At 35.1% G+C, this 22,374-nt stretch overlaps 1 protein-coding gene across 1 annotated transcript; it reads left to right on the forward strand.

Moving 5' to 3' along the window:
- Positions 1 to 3,998: 3,998 nt before the first annotated feature.
- LOC308415940 (alpha-S2-casein-like B) lies at positions 3,999 to 20,853 on the forward strand (the record flags this gene model as incomplete). Its single annotated transcript, XM_080910954.1, has 8 exons — positions 3,999 to 4,049; positions 8,237 to 8,278; positions 9,415 to 9,447; positions 10,985 to 11,012; positions 12,829 to 12,869; positions 12,991 to 13,119; positions 19,526 to 19,636; positions 20,848 to 20,853. 8 exons carry the CDS (start codon positions 3,999 to 4,001, stop codon positions 20,851 to 20,853), a joined length of 441 nt encoding a protein of 146 aa, XP_080767080.1.
- Between the last annotated feature and the right edge of the window lie 1,521 nt (positions 20,854 to 22,374).

The raw sequence follows: 22,374 nt of genomic DNA on the forward strand, positions 1-22,374 counted from the left end.
ACATTTCCAAGTATTTCCAAATGGGTTTATTTTTAATAATCAAATATTAATCTTCCTAATGTAACCAATACAACTCTTTCTAGCTCAATAATCAGTATGTATGTTTTGCTTGCACTTTATGGGATTTTTTGTTTATAACTTTCTCAATGAACTGCAAAAATCATCTTCTCTGTAAGATATTAAATGTTAAACTGTGCACTTGAAAAATTGAAGTGAGTCTATCTGAAATCCACTGAAATAACACTAGCCTTTCCATACATTAACAATTCTTTTTCTTGTACTGGCAATGTGCTAATGAATTTTCTTTTCTAAGCCATTTACTTATAACCAGTAGTGTTTATTTTATTATAATAACTATAGGTTTTTAAATTTTTGTTTTATTCAAGATAGTTGAATAATTCCTGGCATTTATTGACCAATTAAAAATATTCAAACAGGAATGTGTATAATTTTAATCATATTTTCTAATTTCTTAGTGATAGTAGATTTGTGGGTGCAAATGTGAAAAATTTAAATCTCTTTTATCAAGTATTTGAAAGATTACTTCAATAATGCCTTCAAATCTGAGTCTAGTGTTCTTGGACATATGAAATACTGCGACATAGAATTTGAATGAAGGGCGTTCTGAAATGGAGGAACCACAATGGTTTCTGATATTCTCTGGAAACATTGTGGATGTGGTGTATGGGTGTGTGTGTGTGTGTGTGTGTGTGAGTGTGTGTGTATCTGTGTGTGTGTGCCAAGACCAGAAGTGAAAATTACTAGGATGGTTTTTTGTGTGGCTTTAAATGATAAATATTTTGAGTCCTAGATAGTACAAAACTCACAAAATATATTTTAGCTCCACACAATTAACTTTTACCTCTGTTTTAGAAAGAAAATATTTAAAAAACTGTTGAAGGAATGGATTTTACAAAGAGGATCACGGATAAGAGGACCTAAAACTTATTGGTGTTTTTGCATTGTTAAAGTGCAGTTATGTTTGTTGTTAATGACACACAGATTTCTACACAAAATTACCAGCATTGTTAAAATTGAAATATTAATTCTTCAGCTAACCCCAAAACTTAGGTTTTTAAAATGATATATTTGCCAATATTTATAGATGCGTGGAAGTTAGCATTTTATCCAGACAGTTAAATTTTTCATCATCCGCTATATATAAATGTTGACAACGTGGAAGTCGCAAAAATGAGGCGAACATTTTTGACTTAACTCATAATTCAGAATACACAGTTTAGGATTTGTGAAGAATATAAATGTCTATAAACATTTGAAGTACAGAGACATCAAAGCACTTACAGGGACCCACCCACTGGACAGTGCATCCAGTGCAGGGCAGCAGTGAGCTGCGCAAGCTCAGAGCCCAGGTAAGCGTAATGCTGACGTCAGAGTCAGGCCCCCCTTATCCAGTGCTATCATGTTCTAAATCATTCTCCGTGGAAGAACTTCTGCGAATAAGGGATACAAAGGTAAAGGGGAGCAATTCTAATCACCGTGACTTCTAAGAATCAGAAGGTTATTTTAAACCACACAGTTGCCTTATCGGAGAGAAAGGAGGTTTAAATGGGGATGGGTAACTCATGGCAGGTCTCTCATTGCCTGGACGGCCTGTCTGCAGCTTAGGAAGCAAGGTAACATGTACATATTTGTACTCATCTGCATGCCAAAGATTAGTTTAAAACAATATAATGCCAAAAAACCCTAAAGAAACTAATGCCCAGTACCTTAAAGTTTTTTGAGATTGTATATCTTTACTAAAACAAAAAAAAAAAAAAAAAAAAAAACTAACAATTTTTTTCTTCTTTTGGCGTTGGTAGCAGGAACTACCATATAGACACTAGAAACAAATCCACATAATAATGAGTGTTTAAGTCTTAGTTAAAAGGTGAGGTCACCAAAATAAGGGTTTTGGAAATCCAGGGATGGTGTGTTTGATGTTTGGTACCCAGACATTAATATTTATTTATGAGTATCTTATGCTTGTCTCTGTGCTTGGATAAAGCAGCTGCTTATTAATCACATCTGTTTATGTTTCTGTTGTCAACATGTTAAAAAAGCATGTAACTGGAAAACATTTAACAGTCAATGTTTGTCCAATCCAATTTACTTTATCTGAAAAACATAAAATATGTGCAAAATTGATTTAACTATGTGTAAAAAGTGAATATTAAGAGGAAATATTTATTATATTATATTTCAGAATTAAATGCTCCTGAAATCAGTAGGATATGAACAAATATGATATATGAAAAAACAATTTTTCCAGAAAATTAAACAAACCAGCATTTTAGTGGGGTAGAAAAATAATTATAGAACAAAACACTCATGGGAGGAAATACAGGTACAAATAGAGGCGCAGGGATTAAAGAAAAGATCATTCAGAGACTGTCTCACCAGGGGATCCACCCCATATGCAGCCTCCAAACACAGGCACTATTGTTGATGCCAAGAAGTGCTTACTGGCAGGAGCCTGATCTGGATGCCTCCTCAGAGGCTTGGCCAGAGCCACTTCCAGCTAATCATCACACTGAGCATGGGGACCCCAATGAAGGAGCTAGAGAAAGGACTGTAGGAGCTGAAAGTGGTTGCAACTTCATGGGAAGAACATTATCAACCAACCAGACCCTCCAGAACTCTCAGAGACTAAAACACCAATTGATAAGTACACATAGAGACCCATGGCTCCTGTTGCATATGTAGCAGAGGATGGCATTTTCTGGCATCGATGGAAGGAGAGGCCTTTGATCCAGTGAAGGCTAATTTTCCCAGTGTCAGAGAATGTCAAGGTGCAGAGGTTGGAGAGGGTGGTGGCAATGGGAAGGCAGTGGAGAAAGGGTGGGAGTGGGGTGAAAAGGGATAACATTTGAAATGTAAAAACAGAGAATATCCAATAAAAATGAAAATAAGAAAAATATTTATAAATTTAGGCATTGCAAGTATTTTTCTTAATACAGAAAAATGCTTTCATGTACATATTTCCCAATTGTGTATAGTTATGTCATTAGCATAGTTAGTACTGTTTTAGAAAATGCCCTTTAACATAATTTAATTTTTGTAGGATATAAAGATGGGATTCCCTTATACCAACCTTAAACCAAATAAAGAATGAGAACAATGTTATTTCATTTTTCAGATGTTGTTGCTGTTTATTTATTTTGATGGCTTGTTGTATGTAGTCTTAGGATAAAGACAAATTGAGTTGAAGGAATCTTAGAAATCTTGCAAGGTCTGTCATTATCTGCATTGGGAAATGAAGGGCACCATAGTAGGTGGCCTTCCAAAGCCTGAAGTCTTGATGCCTAACACAGTATTTTATCCTCCCATTAAGGAGCCAGACTTACTGAGGTGGCTTTGAGACCCTGTAATGAGGCTTAGAAACCTAGCAATGTGACTTAAGGGAGCATTCTTTTATCCATGGGTTCTCTGTTTATTGGTATTTTGTTCTCCCTAAGATTGAAAATTAATTTTAAAGGACATGTCCTGGGGCTGAAGAGATGACTCAGAGATGGAGCGTACCCCTTATACTTTTGAGTCCAGGTCCCTCACACACGGCAATTGGCTCATTCTAGCGCCCCCTACAGGCCTAACAGAACTGGCAATGAGTGCATCCTTGCACACTGGTATCACAATCACATATACATAAACATAAAATATATCCTCACAGATTATATACATATAGATACTATAGATCACTTTGAAGCTTTTGGGTCTATGGAAGCTCCTGAAATATGATAGCAAATATAAATAAATTGATAAATAATCTTAATTTAATATGGCTGAAAGGAGGTTCCTTATCTAAGAACTGAAAATTTCATATCATGCCCTCTGAAGAACTTGTCACATGTACATACACAATTTCCAAATTAATCTGTTTTTGTCAATCGCCATTCTTTTCTTGATTAGAAGAGATGAAGTAATATACAAATTGAAGACATATTTGATATTAAAGAAAGAAAATTATTGACTTCTTATCTGTTTGACGGGACTCATTAATCATGAAGTTCATCATTCTTACTTGCCTTTTGGCTGTTGCTCTTACTAAGCAGGTAAGTACCATGAAAAATGTAGACGTTCTAGTCTCATTTACACAGATGAAGGGTGAGCATATTGCGCCAATAGGAACATATACATACATGTAATTGAAGATAGCACTGGCCCTGTTTCATACCAGCCATAAAGATGGGTGTGATCTTTATGAACTGTTCTCCTTACAAAGTTAGGGAGATTCATTCTATATCTGTTTGAATTTAACAATGAATTGTTTTCATTCCTCTGATAAAAAAATTTTAAACCACAAGAAAGACATAGCTAAAAATGAAAAGTTCAACTAAATAAAAGACAAGTCACTGTTCTTGAATACAGTGGTTCAGAATCTAAGTTAAAATAGAGAAGCAATAGGGGAGCTGTGTACATTACTCTCCCACTACTCTAGTGCATATAATACAGCAATATTCATGTCATAAATGATAAGCTTGGGTACATCACGTGATATGTTTTCAAAAGTGCACATATACTCTGCTTACTTCTTCAATAAGATTATCTGATTGGGTTCTTTTACCTGACCATCCATGGTGTCCATCCCTCTTGCTCACCTCCCTCCACACATAGACATCATTTATTTTGTGTCTACAATGCTCTGTTCGTGAAGATTAACTAGTGTTTGTCACTTCTTACACCTGGAGATCATTAAGGGAGACGTAAGGGAAAAATTCATGATAATTAAAAGATAACTTTTCAAGCTTCCCTCTTTTGTCTTCACCACACGTTCCCTTTCTTCCTAACACTCAAAGTTCTCAACATTTCTTTTGTCAGATGAACTACCTTCAAGTAAAATTAGAGTGGATTGTTTAGCAGGTTACAAAATTCAGACACTAAATTACATATTGTTGGAAATTAGCATAGACAGTTGAGCTTACAAGACAGTTCTTCATATAAAAATTTAATCTTCATGTTTTTAATTTCAAGCCAAATGCTTGCTCCATGTTACCTTTGATGGTTAATAAAAATGAAAGGAGATCATATAGAATGTTGTTATAGTAAATCATTTTAAGATTCTGTGATATTGATATGCCTGTACCATGTTTAAACTGTGACAGGATTGACAATTAAAACAAAACCATTTTATAAAACTAAGAATTATACTAAGCCATGACAATAATATATCCGAAAACTTAACAGTGTAAAAAAAACAGAAGAATAGTGTAAAGAAAATTTATTCAACTAAAGTTTTTATAAATAGAAGAGCCCAAAAGAAGACACAAGAACCAGGAAACATTCCATTCATACACTCAAGAGTCTCATAAAAACAGTGAACGAAAAGCTGTAATATTTACTTAGAAAACCTGGTACAGATCTGTGTAGTTCCTGTCATCTCCCTCTTCCTCTCCCACCCTCTCTCTTCCTCCCTCTCTCCCTCTCTATCTATCTATCTATCTATCTATCTATCTATCTATCTATCTATCTACCATCTGTCTATCTATCTATCATCTGTCTATCTATCATATATCTATCTATCTTTCCATCTATCTATATCTATCTATCTATCCATAATTCGTGGCAGTAGGTCTCTTTCTGTATTTATTCCTATTTACTTCAGGAGGAAGTATGTCTGAAGATAACTGAACAAGACACTGATCTATGAATATAGCAGAATATCATTAGGAGTCATTTTTGTGCTTTTTTATTAAGACCAGCAGTATTTGGTTTTGCCTTAGGTCTCTGGACTATCTAGTCTCTGTTTCTTGGTCTTCCAAGCATGTGTTCCAACTCATGAGTGGGCCTTAAGTCAAATCAGGAATTGATTACTCTCACAAGTTTTGTGCCTTCATTGCCCTAGTATATATTAAAAACAGAATGATTATAGATTGTTTTGTGGCTGGGATGAGTTTCTTTTATGATTCTCCTTTGGTAGCCTGCAGAGTACCTTCAGATATCAAAGACACTAGAACATAGAAGTGAAATTTCCATGTAGGCACTATATACATACATATATACATACATAATACACACACACACACACACACACACACACACACACACACACACACACATTTTATCTACTATACACATGCCTACTAATGGGTTATGTACATACTCTCATACAATGCAATCTAAAGTAATAATTATGACCCAACTACAATAACATGAAATAACAAAGTGGCTGCTACACTAGAAAACTACCCAAATATTATGCCATGTTATTAATCTATTTGTGTATAGTATTTCTATTTTTTGCATGAGAACTAAAGAGAACTATCTTGAGTTTCTTTAATAAGGCAAACCATTAATTTAGATGATGGTCTGAACAAAATGGGCTCACAAATTCAGATATTTGAAGACTTGTTTCAGTCCGTAAGTCTGTTTGGGAAAGATTAGATGACATCTTATTGGAGATTTGTCATTGTTGGTGGGCTTTGAGGTTGGAAAAGACTTTCCTCGGTGGTTTCTCTCTCTACCTCCTACTTGTGTCAAGATTGAAGCATTCATCTGTACCTTCTGTCTCTCTCTGTTCATCTCAGTACCATCACGGACACTGACCCTTTATAACTGTAAGCTCAAATTAATTGCTTTCTTTTATGCATTTCCTGTGACATGTTCTTTGGTTAAGCAATAAAAAAGTGAGCAAGAGAATGTGTCAGATTGAGTGACAAGAAGAGAATCGTTGAGGGGAGTGATGACATCATGACCCTTAATTTGTAATGATACAAATATTACTAATCTGCAATATGTTTTAAGAATAATTTCAGAGTTTGTTCACTTTGTCTTATTACGTGACTTTATAATAATATTTCTCTTAGCAATAAGATACTTACACTTATTTCTTTGAGCATTTATAGGGTTTCTGATGCATATGTGTATATATGCCACGTTGTATCTGTATGTCAAAGAACAGCTTGTGAGAATCCATTTTTTTTTCTACTGTGCTATTCTGAGGAATCAATGTTTATTGTCAGTCTTGACAGCAAGTATGTTTATCTGCTCAGTCATTTCATGGGTCTCACCATTAAAAATGTTATAGCATGTATATGAAATATAGTCCTGTCTACCTCACATTTCCCCCCTACAACATTCCCTGTATTCCCCAACACACTTCCCTCCAAATTCTTGTGGTTCTTACCCAGTTTTTAAAACTGAAAGTAAAATATATTCAAGTTCCATAGATTTAAGTGAAGTCCATGCCTAATGTGTTAAATTGCTCAGAGGTTTCTGGTACAGCAGTAACCAACAGCACTTTAAACCGTTGTTGTTTTTAAAAGAAAACCAAAGCGTTCCCAAAAATATGTCACATCCCTTTACAAAATAACAAGATAACACCACATTATGAATAAGCCACAAAAGCAAAGTTTGTATTTGTTTTTTTTTAAATGTTTTTATAGAGGATGGAGCCCTACTTCTCCAGTGAGGTAAGACACCTTGATATGAATACAATAGTTTCAGTTAGTAAGCATATGTGCTGACCTACACATAATGGGGTGTGAGGAGCTGGAATAAAGACCCCGAAAACCTATTTGGATTCATACTAAATGTAAATTTCCCAATGGCTTCCTAAGCTCAAATGTATAAAAAAAATGGTGGTGTATTATCTAGTAATCAATGACACCTAAGTATTTGCTCATAGCTCAGGGAAATTATATACATACAAATAACAACATGTTGACTGATAAGATTATATCTATATATTTAGGAATATGTATATGTGACAATAATTAAACAGTAAGAGACCGACCAACAGCTGTGAAAATTGAGACAGAGCAGGGGAAGTGTTACATGAGGAGATTTGGGGGAAGGAAAGATAAAGGAGAAAAATAAGTAATTATATTTTAATTTCAAAAAATTAAAATCAGAATAAAAATGTCAGGAAACAGGAATAGAAAAATGGAAAATATTCAGGGGAAATAGATAATGTTTTAATTGCTGTGTGTTTTGATGCTGGAAAGCTGTTCATTCAATATGGTAAAAATGAATTGATTACCTGAAATATGATAGGTTCATTATATAAAGAGCAAGACTTTTATCAACTTTCCTCTAAAATTCAGGCAAATGTATTATCTACCCATTGACTGGTGAGTATAAATTAAAACTTTGTAGATAGTGCAAATATTTATGAAGTAAATAACTCTTTCTTTCTTTCTAAGAAGTCCATGAATAACTCTCAAGAAGTAACTCTTTACTGTGTAAACTAAATATATTTTAACCTTTTGTCAAAATTGTAAAATCTAATTTTATTTTGTAGAACGTTAAGCAGAATATGGATGTGGTCATTTTTCCCAGTCAGGTAAAGTTGATCATTTTAATATATTAATTTTGACAAATAGATGTTTCTATGAAATTAATGTTATTTTCTCTTAACAAGAAGGTATTTTATTTATAATTGTGAAAAGATATATTATCATTGCATATCAGTTGCATAGCCCACTATGAATAAACCCAGGAAAGGATTTGTGAACCATTTGTTAGCGCTCGTTTTAAAATGGACAGAATCTAAATTCCATAGCAACTCAAGTCCAGTACCTTGCTGGTTCATTATACCTAAAACTGCCACAATTCAATTCAGAAAGTAACATAAAAATTCATTTATTTCTTTTTTCGGATATAGCAGTTAAAGCACATAAATAAGAAATGCTTTTCTTTGTGCCAATTTAAATTTAATCTGAAAATTAAAGTTTAAATATCAAACAACCCAAATTTATAAACCAAAATCATTTATAAAGAATAGAATTATAATAACACCCATTTATTTAAAAAATGTAATTCAGTGAAACACAATATAGTCACATGAATCAATTAATATATTTTATTCACAGATTCTACTGCATCTAAAGAATTCATTAGTGGTCCTCGTTCTTTAAAATCCTTAATTTCTACATTCTTTTCACCCTTCTCTTTTTCTACTTACATTTTTCTATTCAGTTAATGAATAATATTTTTAATTCACTCATTTAAATTTAAATTAATATACTCATAAGTAAGCCTTATATATTTGTTGCCAAAAGCATATTGATGACCCTGGTGGTATATGTTTTTTTGAGTAGAGCATAAAGCAAATAATGCCAAATAAACTGAAAAGGAGTTATGAACGCATTGTCTGACTTAATCTCGAGTAGCTGTTTGTTATCTAACAACCTGTATTAAGAATGACCTCCTCTGACTCTGGGCACACAACGAATGAGCAGGAAGACTTTCTTCCTCTTTTAGCTCACATCCAGTGTACCTACTGGCTCTCAGACATAACAAGACTCCTGCAGTGGTGGAGAATCCATTTGATTCTTGCAATTATGGAAGGGGTAATTTTTTCTTGTATATACAGGGAAAATGTTTCAGGATCAACGCTATAGGAAAAAAAATAGGTCATATTGTTTTTCTTCTTCTTCTTCTTTTTTTTTTTTTTTTTTTTTTTTTTTTCCATTTAAGGAAACTGTAAAGAACATTTACCTTCCCCAAATGGTGAGTTTTGTTTACTTTAAAGTTCTGGTTTGTACTACTGCATTCAGTAATACAATATTCGTGCCATACTGAGGACATCCATAAAGCCTTACATTTAATATTTAAGTAATAGTTTACTTTTTAAGGAGGAGAGTTTTTCCCTCTCCCTTTAACAATAAAAAAAATGGTTCTTGTTTCTTTGAGTCATTGTAATCTCTTTTATTTTTTACCAAAGGAGATTCAGTCAATTAACATATGTTTCAATGTCCCTACCTTATATTAATGATCCTGTAGGGATTATTACATTCCTTAAAATAATTTTTAACATTTAGAAATAACAGTGAACATTTCACGTGGTTTCCAGACTTTGGTTTTTATTTGTATAAAATATTAATAGGTATATATTTCTTATGCCTAGCACTGGGTTTTATAAGCACATTTTCAGTCAAGTATGTAATTAATTTGAGGGTTTCCAGATTTGTAGTATTTGTTATTCTTTCTCAAGAAAGCACCTAAAGGCTCATTCAAGTTCAAACTTGACCATCAATAAATAGGTCCGTGCAAAAGAAGAGCTGACTTTTCTGCAAGTAGACTTCTCATGAAGCCCTTACCAAAATATACTGTCATTGTGTGAGTGAGGGCTGAAGGTGGCCATCCTCACAGCACCCAGTGGTTCCTGCTTAGAGCTCTTTATTTGCTTTTTTTTAACTTTTTTTTATTGGATATTCTCTGCATTTACATTTCAGATGTTATCCCTTTCCCACAATCCCATCCCTCTTCCCTGTCATTGCCTCCATGAAGGTGCTTCCTCTCCCAATCACCCTCTCCCATGAGCTCTTTCATGGTAGGAATCATATATTGAAATCAACCCCAGGTACAGCTTAAATCTAACCGGTGTCAAATCAAAAGCCTTCCATTGCCTTCTGGTTTGATTAGAAGCATCAAACATTGGCACAGTGATGTAGCTCTCAATTCTTAACACCCACACACTCTAGGTTTTCTGTTACATTTAAATATCGAATTGCTTTTGTTTTGTTATGCTTTGCTTTGCTTTTGGATTTGGTTTGGGTTTGGTTTTGTACACTGGGAGGAAGTGAAGATTTGGGTTAGGAGACTGTGGGTCACTTCTATGCTAAGAATTTCAAAGTGATGAACATGGTAGGAATATCAAAATGATTAGGAAAGAGATCTGGGAAACAAAGACACTGGGAGCTCCTAGATGTACAGCCCTGGGTTTAGAAGGCATATTGCCCTGCTGGATACCAATAAGCTCATTTGACCTGATCTCAGAAGTGCAGACACAAGTTTCCTATGGCATGCCCATCATCAGACTTGTGTTATGTGATCTTCTGTGTCACGTGCCTATTGTCTGTAGGCATTAATCTTTATGTTCCTGATAATTGATGTTCTAATTAATTTAACTTAGTTTATGAAATTTTCAATTAATAATTGCTCAGGAGTAATAATTTGGACCCCAATTGTTCAACTAGTTTTCTCTAATACACTAGTTTAACAGTAGGGTGAAACCATGTGAATAATGTTATTCTTCTTTCTTAAGGAATCGGTTGAAGCTCCCATGAAGGTAAGTGATTTTCTTTCAAGTTACATAAGTTAAAATAATTATAATAAACATAAAATAAATAATTTCAAATTATAATGTTTATCAATATGAAATATAAAATCAATATAAATTATTAGTGGCTTGTGTATCTTATAAGAAGCTACTCACCATAAAGCTAAGATCGCTATGAAAACAAAACAGTAAATTTCTCATACAAGTCATAACTTCAGGAAGAATCACAGCTACATTTTTCTTTTGGATGTTCTCACAACTCATGTCATCACAGTGAGACAATTAGTTCCTCAAGACTGGAGGCAATAATATCCTTTATCTACTTTCCTTGCTCTGATTTCCAGCCAAAGTATTGCCCACGACATGTGGATATTTTTAATATATTTTAATTGAAATAGATTTATATCATTTTCCCCTTTCCTTTTCTTCCCTCCAGCCCTTTCCATGCCCCCAAGAATATCACATTAATAGTTTTTCTTTGGTTATTATTACATGCATAAATGTGTGTACATGTATATAAAATATGTAAATGTAACTTGATGTATATATTTTTGTTGTTCGTGTGCACTAAACACTATTCCACTGACTTTGTAATGCCACCACAAATTACATCATTGCTCATTAAACGTTCTCTAGTAGCATAGCAGACAGATATCTCAAAAGATTGACAAGCAGCAGGGTTTCCTGACACCAGCCATCCCATGGTCTGGAAAACATCGTTCTGGGCAGAGGCAGAGGTTGGTCTTGGAGTTTGTAATTCAGTTCCAGCTGAGGCTCTCATCACACAGTTGTCTCAACTCACAGTGCGCATGCATTATACTAAAGGCAAATATTTAAGATATGTAAAACATGGTGCATTTCATTGTTCCACATACAACAAACATTTGTTTTGAAATATTTATTGTCAAAATATTTGTCCATGAAAGGTTAAAAGAACTGCAAATGAGACCTCTCTTTTACAAAAATTTCTAATTGTTATATTTTTCATATTTTTTATATTTTGTCATTTTTTTATATTTCGTAAAAAATGTTTCAATAGTGTTCTCTCTTCAAAACACTTCTAATGAAACTATGAGTTCATTTAACAGTGGCTCTAGGAAATTATAAAGACCAATAAATGCATCAGCTATGTGGCTTGCAGCATAAGTTGCTTGCTGCCAAGCCTGATGCTCAGGGTCAAGCCTCCAGACTGAAAAGAAGGAAGGAATGGACTTCTATAAATTGTTCTCTGACTTCCACATTTCTGATAGGCACTGTGGCATACATTTGCCAACCTGCACACACACACAAATGTGTACACCCAAAATAAATGTAAATATGTGTATATGTATGTGTGCATATGTACATGTGTATGCCTATTTTGTGTAATCCATTTTCTTTCATCCCTCATAAAAATGAAAATTTTCCTGAAGAAAGAGGCTATTGTGATTTTTTTACATAACCTCTGAAAGAAATCTATCAAATCAGACTTAAGTCTCTAGGACTTACTGCAATGCCGCTCAATTAAGCAAACTGCTATATGTGTGCTAACAGACATAGCCAGAGTGATTAAACAACTTTGAAGAATGTTGGTGCCTAGAGTCAAAGAAATTCAAAGTTCTTTTCCTATCTCCTAAGACCTTGAGACCCTGTTGAAAGAAATGAAAATGAGACACACAGCTAATTCAGTCTTTTCGCCTTGCCCTTCCTATCACAAAATATATATCACCTATATATCATAAAAACTTGTGTGTGTATATATGTGTGTGTGTGTGTGTAACGTTGTGATTATATATGATATATAATTTATCTAGAAATATTTTTAATAAGACAACATTTTTAATATTCAGTAAGTACAAATGGAAATGCTGTTACAGTAAGCTTTATGCAGGTAGATTTTCACCATCATAGATTATCTAATTGAAGTTCTAATTCACTTAATTCGATCTCTGCTGTAATACACAGAAAAAATGAACCATTGAAGTGAACAGTGACTATTTCCCTCTTTCTAGAACAAATGTTACCAATCCATTGAGAAGTTCAAACCACCCCAAGCCCTCAAGGGTCTTTACCAATGTCACATTGCTAGGAAACTACCCAGTCAAATTATGAGCCGGGCCTTCCCCACCACTCACACTCTGGTAAGTCATCTGTTGGGGAAGCAGAAAGTAAAGTATTAAAATTCATAAAGTAAATGGTGTTAAAGCAGCCAACATTGTAGTTTTGAAATATGGCCAGTAGTGAAACTGAGAAAAGTGGTAGGAAGGGAAACTGCAGTTGAGATATATTATATAAAGAAAAATAATCTATTTTCTTTTTTTAAAAGATTTATTTATTTATTTATTTATTTATTTATTTATTTATTTATTATAAGCACACTGTCACTGTCTTCAGACACACCAGAAGAGGGCATTAGATCTCATTACAGATGGTTGTAAGCCACCATGTGATTTCTAGGATTTGAACTCAGGAATTTTAGAAGAGCAGTCAGCTCTCTTAACCACTGAACTATCTCTCCAGCCCTCTGATTCTTTTGTTGTTGTTGTGGTTTTCCTTTTTTATTGGATATTCTCTGTATTTACATTTCAAATGTTATCCCCTTTCCCCAATAATATCTCCCCTCCCCCTCCCCTTGTCTCCATGAAGGTGCTCCCAAGAATCTATTTTCAATAAAATGAAAAAAAAAAAGAAAAAATTTAGTTTTAAACAAATTCACTGTATAGTCTCAATATGATAATAATTGTTAGTAGTAGCAATATCACGTAATAATTGCCCCAAATTCTAATATCATTTCGTCTCTGATAGGTATATATAATACTGCTGTTACACCAGGAAATATACTACTTGGGTAGAGTGTTATAAGCAGGAAGAGAGGTGTTCAGTAGGTTACTCTGAAAGACAAGCTCTTATCCAGAGCCATAGTTAGTGCAAGCACTCATGCCCACCTGTGTCAGAAGTGATAGAGACATGCCAGTGGCGTGTCACAAATGACCTGGTTTTATCCCTATAATCATATTGCTTTATTTTAAAGGTCTCTGACTTCATTTCCCAACAAGTAAGTCAAATGACATCCACTATAAATAGGAACATAATGTATTTTGTTTTCACTGTTCCTATGCCTGCTTAGGATAACAAATGTCATTTACTTTGTAGCAATACAAGCAGAAAATGATGGACATGGCCATGGGCATGCGTGCCAGAAAGGTAACGTTTGTCTTTCATTGTTTCACTGATGAGATGTGCCTTAAGTGCATGTGTGCTTTACCCACTCTCCACTCAGTTGGCATCTTTTACCACCCAGGGCTGTGAGAGGTGATTGTTCAGACAAATATTCTGAATGGACGGGAAAGTCCCGATGAGAAAGAGTTGAGTCATTCTGTGCTCGCACTCCAAAGGTTAGGGATAACGGGGAGGATTTCCTGTTATCAGTCCATCACTTCCTTTCCTTGTTTGTTTGCAAAATCATCAAAGAGTTGTCCTTGTAATGGACTCATTTTTAATGCACATGCACATTTTATTCCTTCCAATACTGCAAGTCACAAAGTTGGAATTTATGAATACCGCTGTTTCCAAACGTAGAATATGCCACAATTTAATTAGACTCTTTCAGAGAAAAATAACTAGGACAGATTTGGAAGGAGTATAGAACTTCACATCATTTGAATAGGGGACTAAAATGCATTTGCAATTTCAATTGAAATTTGTTGTTGCTAATGTATATTCTTAATTCGCTATTAGAATAAGTCAAATTTTTGCATCTGAAATCCAGCATGAAGGTCTTATTTACACAGAGTAGCCTCAAAAAATGGTGTTTAACAGGTCTTGATCAATACTCCTCTACTAACATGCTCAAACTGAATTTGCTATATGGTGTCTGAAAACTAGCTTACACATTAGCATGTACACTGCCTAGTTTTCTGTCAACTCTATATAAGCTGGAGTCATCTGGGAAGAGGGAACATCAGCTGACAAAATGTTCTCACTAATTGTCCACGTGGTAGTACATTTTCTTAACTGACTGACTAGTGAGCATGCTGCCATGCATGGGCTGGTTGTTCTGGGTTCCACCGAAGAGAGGGCTGAGTGAGCGGCGAGAAGGAGCCCCTCCCATGGTCTCTATATCCCTTTCAGCCTCCAACTTCTTTCCCCGAGTTCCTGCCTTGACTTCACTCAGTGATGGACATTTAAGTTAAAAGGTTAAATAAACTGTCCCTCCTCAATTTCCTTTGGGTCACTGTGTTTCACCATAGCAACATAAGCTCTGAGTAAATACAGGGTGTAAGTTCTAAAGGACAGAGTAAACTTAGTGTGAGACCGATTGACAGTTTGCTATTCAGTAGGAACATTTCACTATTTTTAAATGCATTCCTTTTTGTTAAGACAAGAACTATTCACTTTCTCTGAGAATATCAGAGATCTTTGAACACAGAGGCATAAAAAATGACATCCAGGATGGATCACAATTAGAAAAATCTAAAACAGTTCAGACTTTTCTCAGTAATATATATGTACAAGGGGTGAGGTGGATTTGAGTCCATGGCCTTATTTTATGTATAGTATATATGGATACTTTTATTTAATTATTTTTAGAAAAATTATATTTTATGATGTATCTTTCACCAAGTGACATACACCCTGCAGATTTCACTCATGTGGTATTCATGACCACCAATAATTTGAAAACAGAGACAGAAGTAACAACCACAGCAATAACTTTTGGTGTAATGTGATAAATAATCAAGTCAACATTTAATATGGATTACAGTAGCGAGTCACATTAAGTCACAGAGCCTGATCATCTGATGCTCTCAGTGTTCTTATGCATTATTTACTAATAAAATCAGTCTCAGGGACTCTTTCATCTATTTATTCTCCTGTTGGGAATATCACTCCTATCTTTTCTCATACAAGTAGAACTATATGAATGTTATTTTTCTATTTTAAAATGGTTTTTGTTCTTTAATAATTTCATATAATGCACATCGATAATATATACTTCTCAATTCCTTCCTTCCTATTCTCAGGCTATTTCACCATTCAGGTTTTATTTCATGTCCTTTGTTAATTTGTTATATTTCGCTGAATATAATTAGTGTGTCCCTTGTGGGCCTGGATGTAGAGCTATCCACTGGAACTTGGTAAACACCACTGACTCTACCTCTGGGGGAAAAAATACCTGACTCCTGCATCCATCAAAGCATATAGTAGAACCAAATCAAACTCTTGTAGAAACAGGCACATACCCAGGTCTGAAATAAATCATGATCATAGGTCACCAGCCTTCCTCACATGCATGCAGTGTATGGCCGAATTGTGGTTCCATGGAACTAAGCACTTTTAAAATAAATCGAAGGTACACCAGGATCTTCCATCCCCTTCACTACAGTTACACAGGAGGCCTTCTTCCTGTCTCTATAATACTGTTTTCCATACTGAGCTAAAAATGATGTAAATCAAACATAAAACAAATAAATACACGATGCTGCAGAAAGAGCCAAGTGGGTGAGCAAAGTTAGGTGTCCTGGGCGAAGGTGCAGCTGGATGTGAGCCTTGGAGTCGGAAGCAAAGACTACAGTCTTCCTCCTCAGTTCGTGGAATGCTCAGTCTTCCTCCTTAGTGCGTGGAATGCTCACTTTCTCTCTGTGTTGCTCACCTGAGGCACAACTCCTCTGATAAGATAGTGCTCCTCCAAGAAAGGCATGAGGATTCTGCCAGACACCTTGGCAGCTTGGCAGACCTACTGGTTCCATTTCCTCCTCTTCAGCCACTGGCCCTCTCCCTCTGCCCTTCACTCCTTTAAACTTCAAAATTATAAGAACAAAAATGCATATTAAGAATTTTACGTAATAAGGATTTTCAACTTACTACTACTTTGCTAAGAGTGCTGATGATTTGAAGTCATAAATTACTATAAAATGTGACTTTTGGAAAAAAGGACATCACCTTGAATTGATTAAATAATTAGCCCTACTTCCCTGCTACAATGACACAGAAACCATTGTCAGTAGATTATCCAAGTGAAGCAGATTTCCCTGAAAGGGATCTGATGAGATTCTGTCTGAGATGAAGGCTTTTTCTATTCTCTTAGCGAAATGCCCTCCCAGAAGATTTTCTTTTGCGTTTTTTTTTTTTTTCTTTCTTTTTTTTTTTTTTTTTTTTTTTTTTTTTTTTTTTTTTTTGGCATGGTAAAATTCTTTTTTATTTCTTACAACTTTATTTAAAAAGAGAAGAGAGATATATGTACAGATGTTTTAAAGCATTTTGGCATAAAACTATATGAATATATTTTTGTCAGTACTTAATGCTTTTAGAGGTCTGATAGTATGCATTGAAATCTTTTTTTTTTTTTTTTTTTTTAGATTGCAGTTTATTACTTAGAGGACCTTAGAGCCAATGGCATGAGGCATATTTTTTTTATTTATTTTGGATACACTATTAAGGTTGTAATTAATTATTTGTGTGTATACACACACACACACACACACACACACACACATATATATATATATATATATATATATATATATATATATATATATATATATATATGTAACAATAATATAGGAAAACAGACTATTAATTTGAGGGAATAGGAGAGAGACTAGGGAGGAAAGGGGGATGTGATACAGTTCTATTTTAATTAAAATATATTCTTTGCTGGTGAGGATGTGGAGAAAGAGGAACACTTCTCCACTGCTGGGGGGTTGTAAACTGATACAACCACTCTGGAAATCAGTCTGGCGGTTCCTCAGAAAAATGGACATAGTACTACCTGAAGACCCAGTTATTCCACTTTTGGGCATTTACCCCAGAGATGCTCCAACACACAACAAAGATACATGCACCACAGTGTTCATAGAAGCTCTATTTATAATAGCCAGAAGCTGGAAAGAACCCAGATGTCCTTCAGTAGATGAATGGATACAAAAATTGTGGTACATATACACAATGGAGTACTACTCAGCTACTAGAAACAATGACTTAACCAAATTCTTAAGAAAATGGCTGCATCTAGAGAATATCATCCTGACTGAGATAACCTAGTCACAAAAGAACAGACATAATATGCAATCACTGATAATGGGATACTAACCCCAGAAAGCTCGGAACACACCAGAAACAACTCACAGACAGTGTGAAGCTCAACAACAACAACAACAAAAAGAATATATTATTTTGCATTTCAAAGTTATTTTTATTCTTAACAGAAAGCCATGATGTCTGAAGAAAGCAAGAGCATGCAAGACTACATGGTAAACTCCCCACACAATCATCCACACTTTCGTTCCTGGACATTATGAAATCCTAGTGATGCAAAGAAGCTTGTAGGAAAAATTGAATTGTATGTTGTTGATTGATTTGGGAGAGTGTTTTTATTTGTTTTGTTGCTCTGTTTTGCTTTTGAGAAAGAGACAAAGCTGTCTTGAATTTACTAGTTACCTCAAGCCAGACAAAAACTCAAGTCAATTTTCCTGCCTCAGTTTTTCCGTACGCTTTGGATTCTACTCTCCACAGTCAGCTTGCAGAGAACACTGTGTCCATAGTCTGCCTCACGTCCTGTCATGACTGCTACAAATGGGCTGGCTCTCAGAATATCGATTCTATTCCAGACAACAGCCACACAACAAGTATTCTGTGGTGATTCTTAAAATCATGCTGATGTCCTACTTTATAAAAATTGAAGAGCCAGAAAGAAGGCTCAGCAGATAATGTGTCTCCCACCTAGCCTTATAGTTCAACCCCTATAAAGTTCGAGGTAAAAAGGAAAACCAGCTCACAAAAGCTGTTTTCTGACTTTGACTTCTGCATTACATGTAGGACACATTCACATACTTATACAACACACACACACACAAATAAAAATAGGCAGACTGACACATAGATTGGCAGATAGATAGGTAGATGGAGACAGAGAGACAGACAGAGACAGAGAGACAAGTGTGTTTTGTTAACTGGAAGTCATGCTAGAGGAAAATGCTACTGAGTTTAATGGAAGATTTAATCCCATTATATAAATGTATGACCAGGTCCACAGGGATGACTCCAAACAGAACATAAGAAGAATGTTTATTAATCATGAGTTGTGTGAGTTCCCTATGGGAGTTCTCTCTGTGTGTAAACCCCTTTACTTCTGTAAGGTAGCTAACATCCAGAGAGACAAACTAGCTCATGTCACAGATGTTACTCAGTTAAGTCATCCCTTACATCTGACTCTGAGGTTGAGGGTTTTTCTACCATACGTGGGAAAAAAGCAGAGCTAAGGTGCTTATCTTAGTAAATTAACAAACTGTCATCTTGCTCTTGTTTCTCTTTCCCTCCGTTTTGTTTGTTTCTTCCACCACAGCTTTGTTGACCACAGGTTCTCTCTATTCTCCAGATCATCTGTGAATGTACTCTCTGAGCTATGTTTGTTTTAATATAAAGCCCTTCTGCTCAGATCATACTAACCATTAAGAGTATATCCACAGGAATCTCGAATTCTTTCCTTTGCATCCAGGTCTTTTCTGATGCATAAGGTACTGAGATAATCCTATGTGCTTTTCTTAGACCAGAATGAAACGATTCAGCAAGATCACCTGGCCACAGTTTGTAAAGCTTCTCCGTCAATACCAGAAAACTATGAACCGGTGGAGCTATTACCCATCTACCCCTCACCAGGTGAGAGTGCTATGTTTGTTTTCAATATAAGGCTGAGTTAAATTATTAGCAAAAGTAAGATAAGGGAATAAAAGAGAAAAAAGTTTCACAATTTTTTCTAGTAATGAAATTGAAAGGAAACTAAATAAAAATTTTGCTAAAGCAGAAAATTATGAGTCATCTAATAAAGACAGTTCAATTAGATGAAGATTACACTTGGATAGGTCTTTAACTTAAATGTTTACCTGCAGCATTCTACTTGTTGATTCCTACAGCAATTCCTGTAGGGGTCAAAATAGAAATCAGGTTTTTGTATTTTTAAAAAAAGCATTTAAAATCTAAATGTAGGTTAAATAAGTTTGCTTGACATTTACCTTGTAAGTGATTTTCTTTTAAACCCACAAAGTAAAGACATTCTCTAAAATAAGTAGGATGCTGAAACCAGAAAACTGCAATTTAATATTATCAATATAGGATTTCCTGTCAGAAGTAGACCTTAAGCCCGTGATATAATTTCTCATTGTTTTATAGGGGGCTTTGTGTCATACATGTAGCATTTAAAAGTATTTTACTCAGATAAAATGTCTGTGCCTGATGTTTGTATAAGAGATGACAAAAAATCAGTACATTGTACATATTTCACGGGCATGTAAATGAATTTTGCTCATTAAATGTGTTGTTGCTTTATATTTTTTAAAAGACACTGTTAAGATTCTTGGATTGGATTCTTCTACTTTATTTTTATAAGTGTGCCTATAACGTTAAGACAGACACTTCCGTAATGAATGTTTTCTTATTTTTAAGTAATATATGTTCAACTTCAATTTAAATTTTAGTTGATTAAATACTACTGGTAATATTTTATATGCCCAAGAAACTATAAAATAATTAAGACATCATTTTAAATTTTTCAAAAGATAAATATTTATCATTTAACAAATGCATAGAGATAGTATTTCGCATAGAAGACTAAAGAAGCTAAATGTTAACTTACTATCAACAGTTTGCATCATTATATTTTTCAAAAAGCCTCTCTGTACTTCCAGTCGAGCATAACCATGAATGAGTTCTAATTATCTTACTGTTAAGCATCATCTTGGTTGTAGGAAACTACTATTGGTTATAAATACTGACATCACACCAAACTGGGATGGATGAATATGTCTGTATCCTATATGCAAATGAGCATTATCTTCTGGAACATAAATCCCTTATTATCTTTTGTTTAACAGGTTTGAGTGGAAAATCCACACCTCTATTTTCTTTTTTATCCCAATTACTTCTCAGTACCAGTGTAACTTGACAGATGTATAGATACAGAAATGTTGAACCAAAGGAAGGCTGCAAAACAGTTCCAGAATGTATTCTTGTATGTTGAACGTCTTAGGTCTGCATGTGGGTTTCCTTTCCACAGGGGTGGTGACTGCTAAGAATGTTCTCACCTCTGTTCCTGTGTCACTCAACTACATCCTTTTCAAATAATAAAACTTCAAGTGCATGCTTTTGTGTGTAGTTGTAATTTTGTGTTACTTATAATTGACCCAGAAATTTAGTGACAGTAATATAAAGTCCTCCAACAATTAAATCCTAACTCTAGGTTCACAGTTCTACTAAACCATCATTTTACCCCATCACTGTTGATTTCTGCTCACAATTGGCCACAGCATCAATCCCAAAGCCTCATCAAAATTCCTTCAGGTGCCTTCTAATTCCAGCTGAAAGAGTTAAAATTTTAAGTTGGCCCCACCAACCCTTGAGGGTTATGTCAAGTATGTCTCAAGGCTGAGAACAAAAACCACAGACCACCTGGTCTCAATAAGGTCTGGCTCTGCAGTCCTGAGAAAAACAAGTATGAAGGTCAGTGTGCCCCAAAACAGGGTGATCTGGAGTTGAATCACATCCAAAATAGGCAGAATATGCCAATTTGAATAAATGAATGAAATTGCTATATGCCTGTTGCTAACTGCTTATGTACTTTTCCCTATGAATATGTCCCCTTAATTGAGTTCTGGGTCGACTCCTCTATCTCCTGTGTGAGATATATGTCTTTTCCAGAGCTCTGGTTTCCCCTGCACCCCCCCCCCCAATAAACCTCTTGCTTGATTGCAGCAAGATAGGCTCTCTGTGAGTTCTTGGGTTCAAATTCTCCCGGTACTAGAGAATTGGGCTGCCTCAATTCTGTGGTCTTTCACAGTCACAGGAGAGAAATCACTAAGAACATAATCCTGCTAGTGAGATAATCTATAAAGAAAGATTCAGACCATTTTGTTGATTAAGCCAGTTAATAGTCCTTTGTCTTTGGCTAGTGATTAAGAGTGGGCCGATACCTCAAAGTCTCTTAGTACCAAAATTCACATACATGATCATTTTCCCCCATTTTTTAATGATTCTATGAAGGTGCTCCCCACCGACCCACCCTCTCCTGGCTCAGCTGCCTAGGGTTTTCCTACACTGGGTCATCAAACCTCCACGGGACCAAGGGGCTCCCCCCCATTGATGCCACCAGACAATGCCATCCTCTGCTACATATATGGCTGGAGCCATGGGTCCCTCCATTTGTACTCACTGGTTGGTGGTTTAGTACTTAGGAGCTCTGGGGTCTGGTTGGTTGATGTTATTATTTCTATGGAGTTGCAAACCCCTTCTGCAACTTCAGTCTTTCCCCTAACTCCTCAACAGGGGTCAAGTGCTCAATCCAATGGTTGGCTGCATGCATCCACACTTCCTAAAGAACAAAACACAATTACACAAATGTTAAA

This window comes from Micromys minutus (assembly GCF_963924665.1).
Source record: "Micromys minutus genome assembly, chromosome: 1".
Taxonomy (NCBI): domain Eukaryota; kingdom Metazoa; phylum Chordata; class Mammalia; order Rodentia; family Muridae; genus Micromys; species Micromys minutus.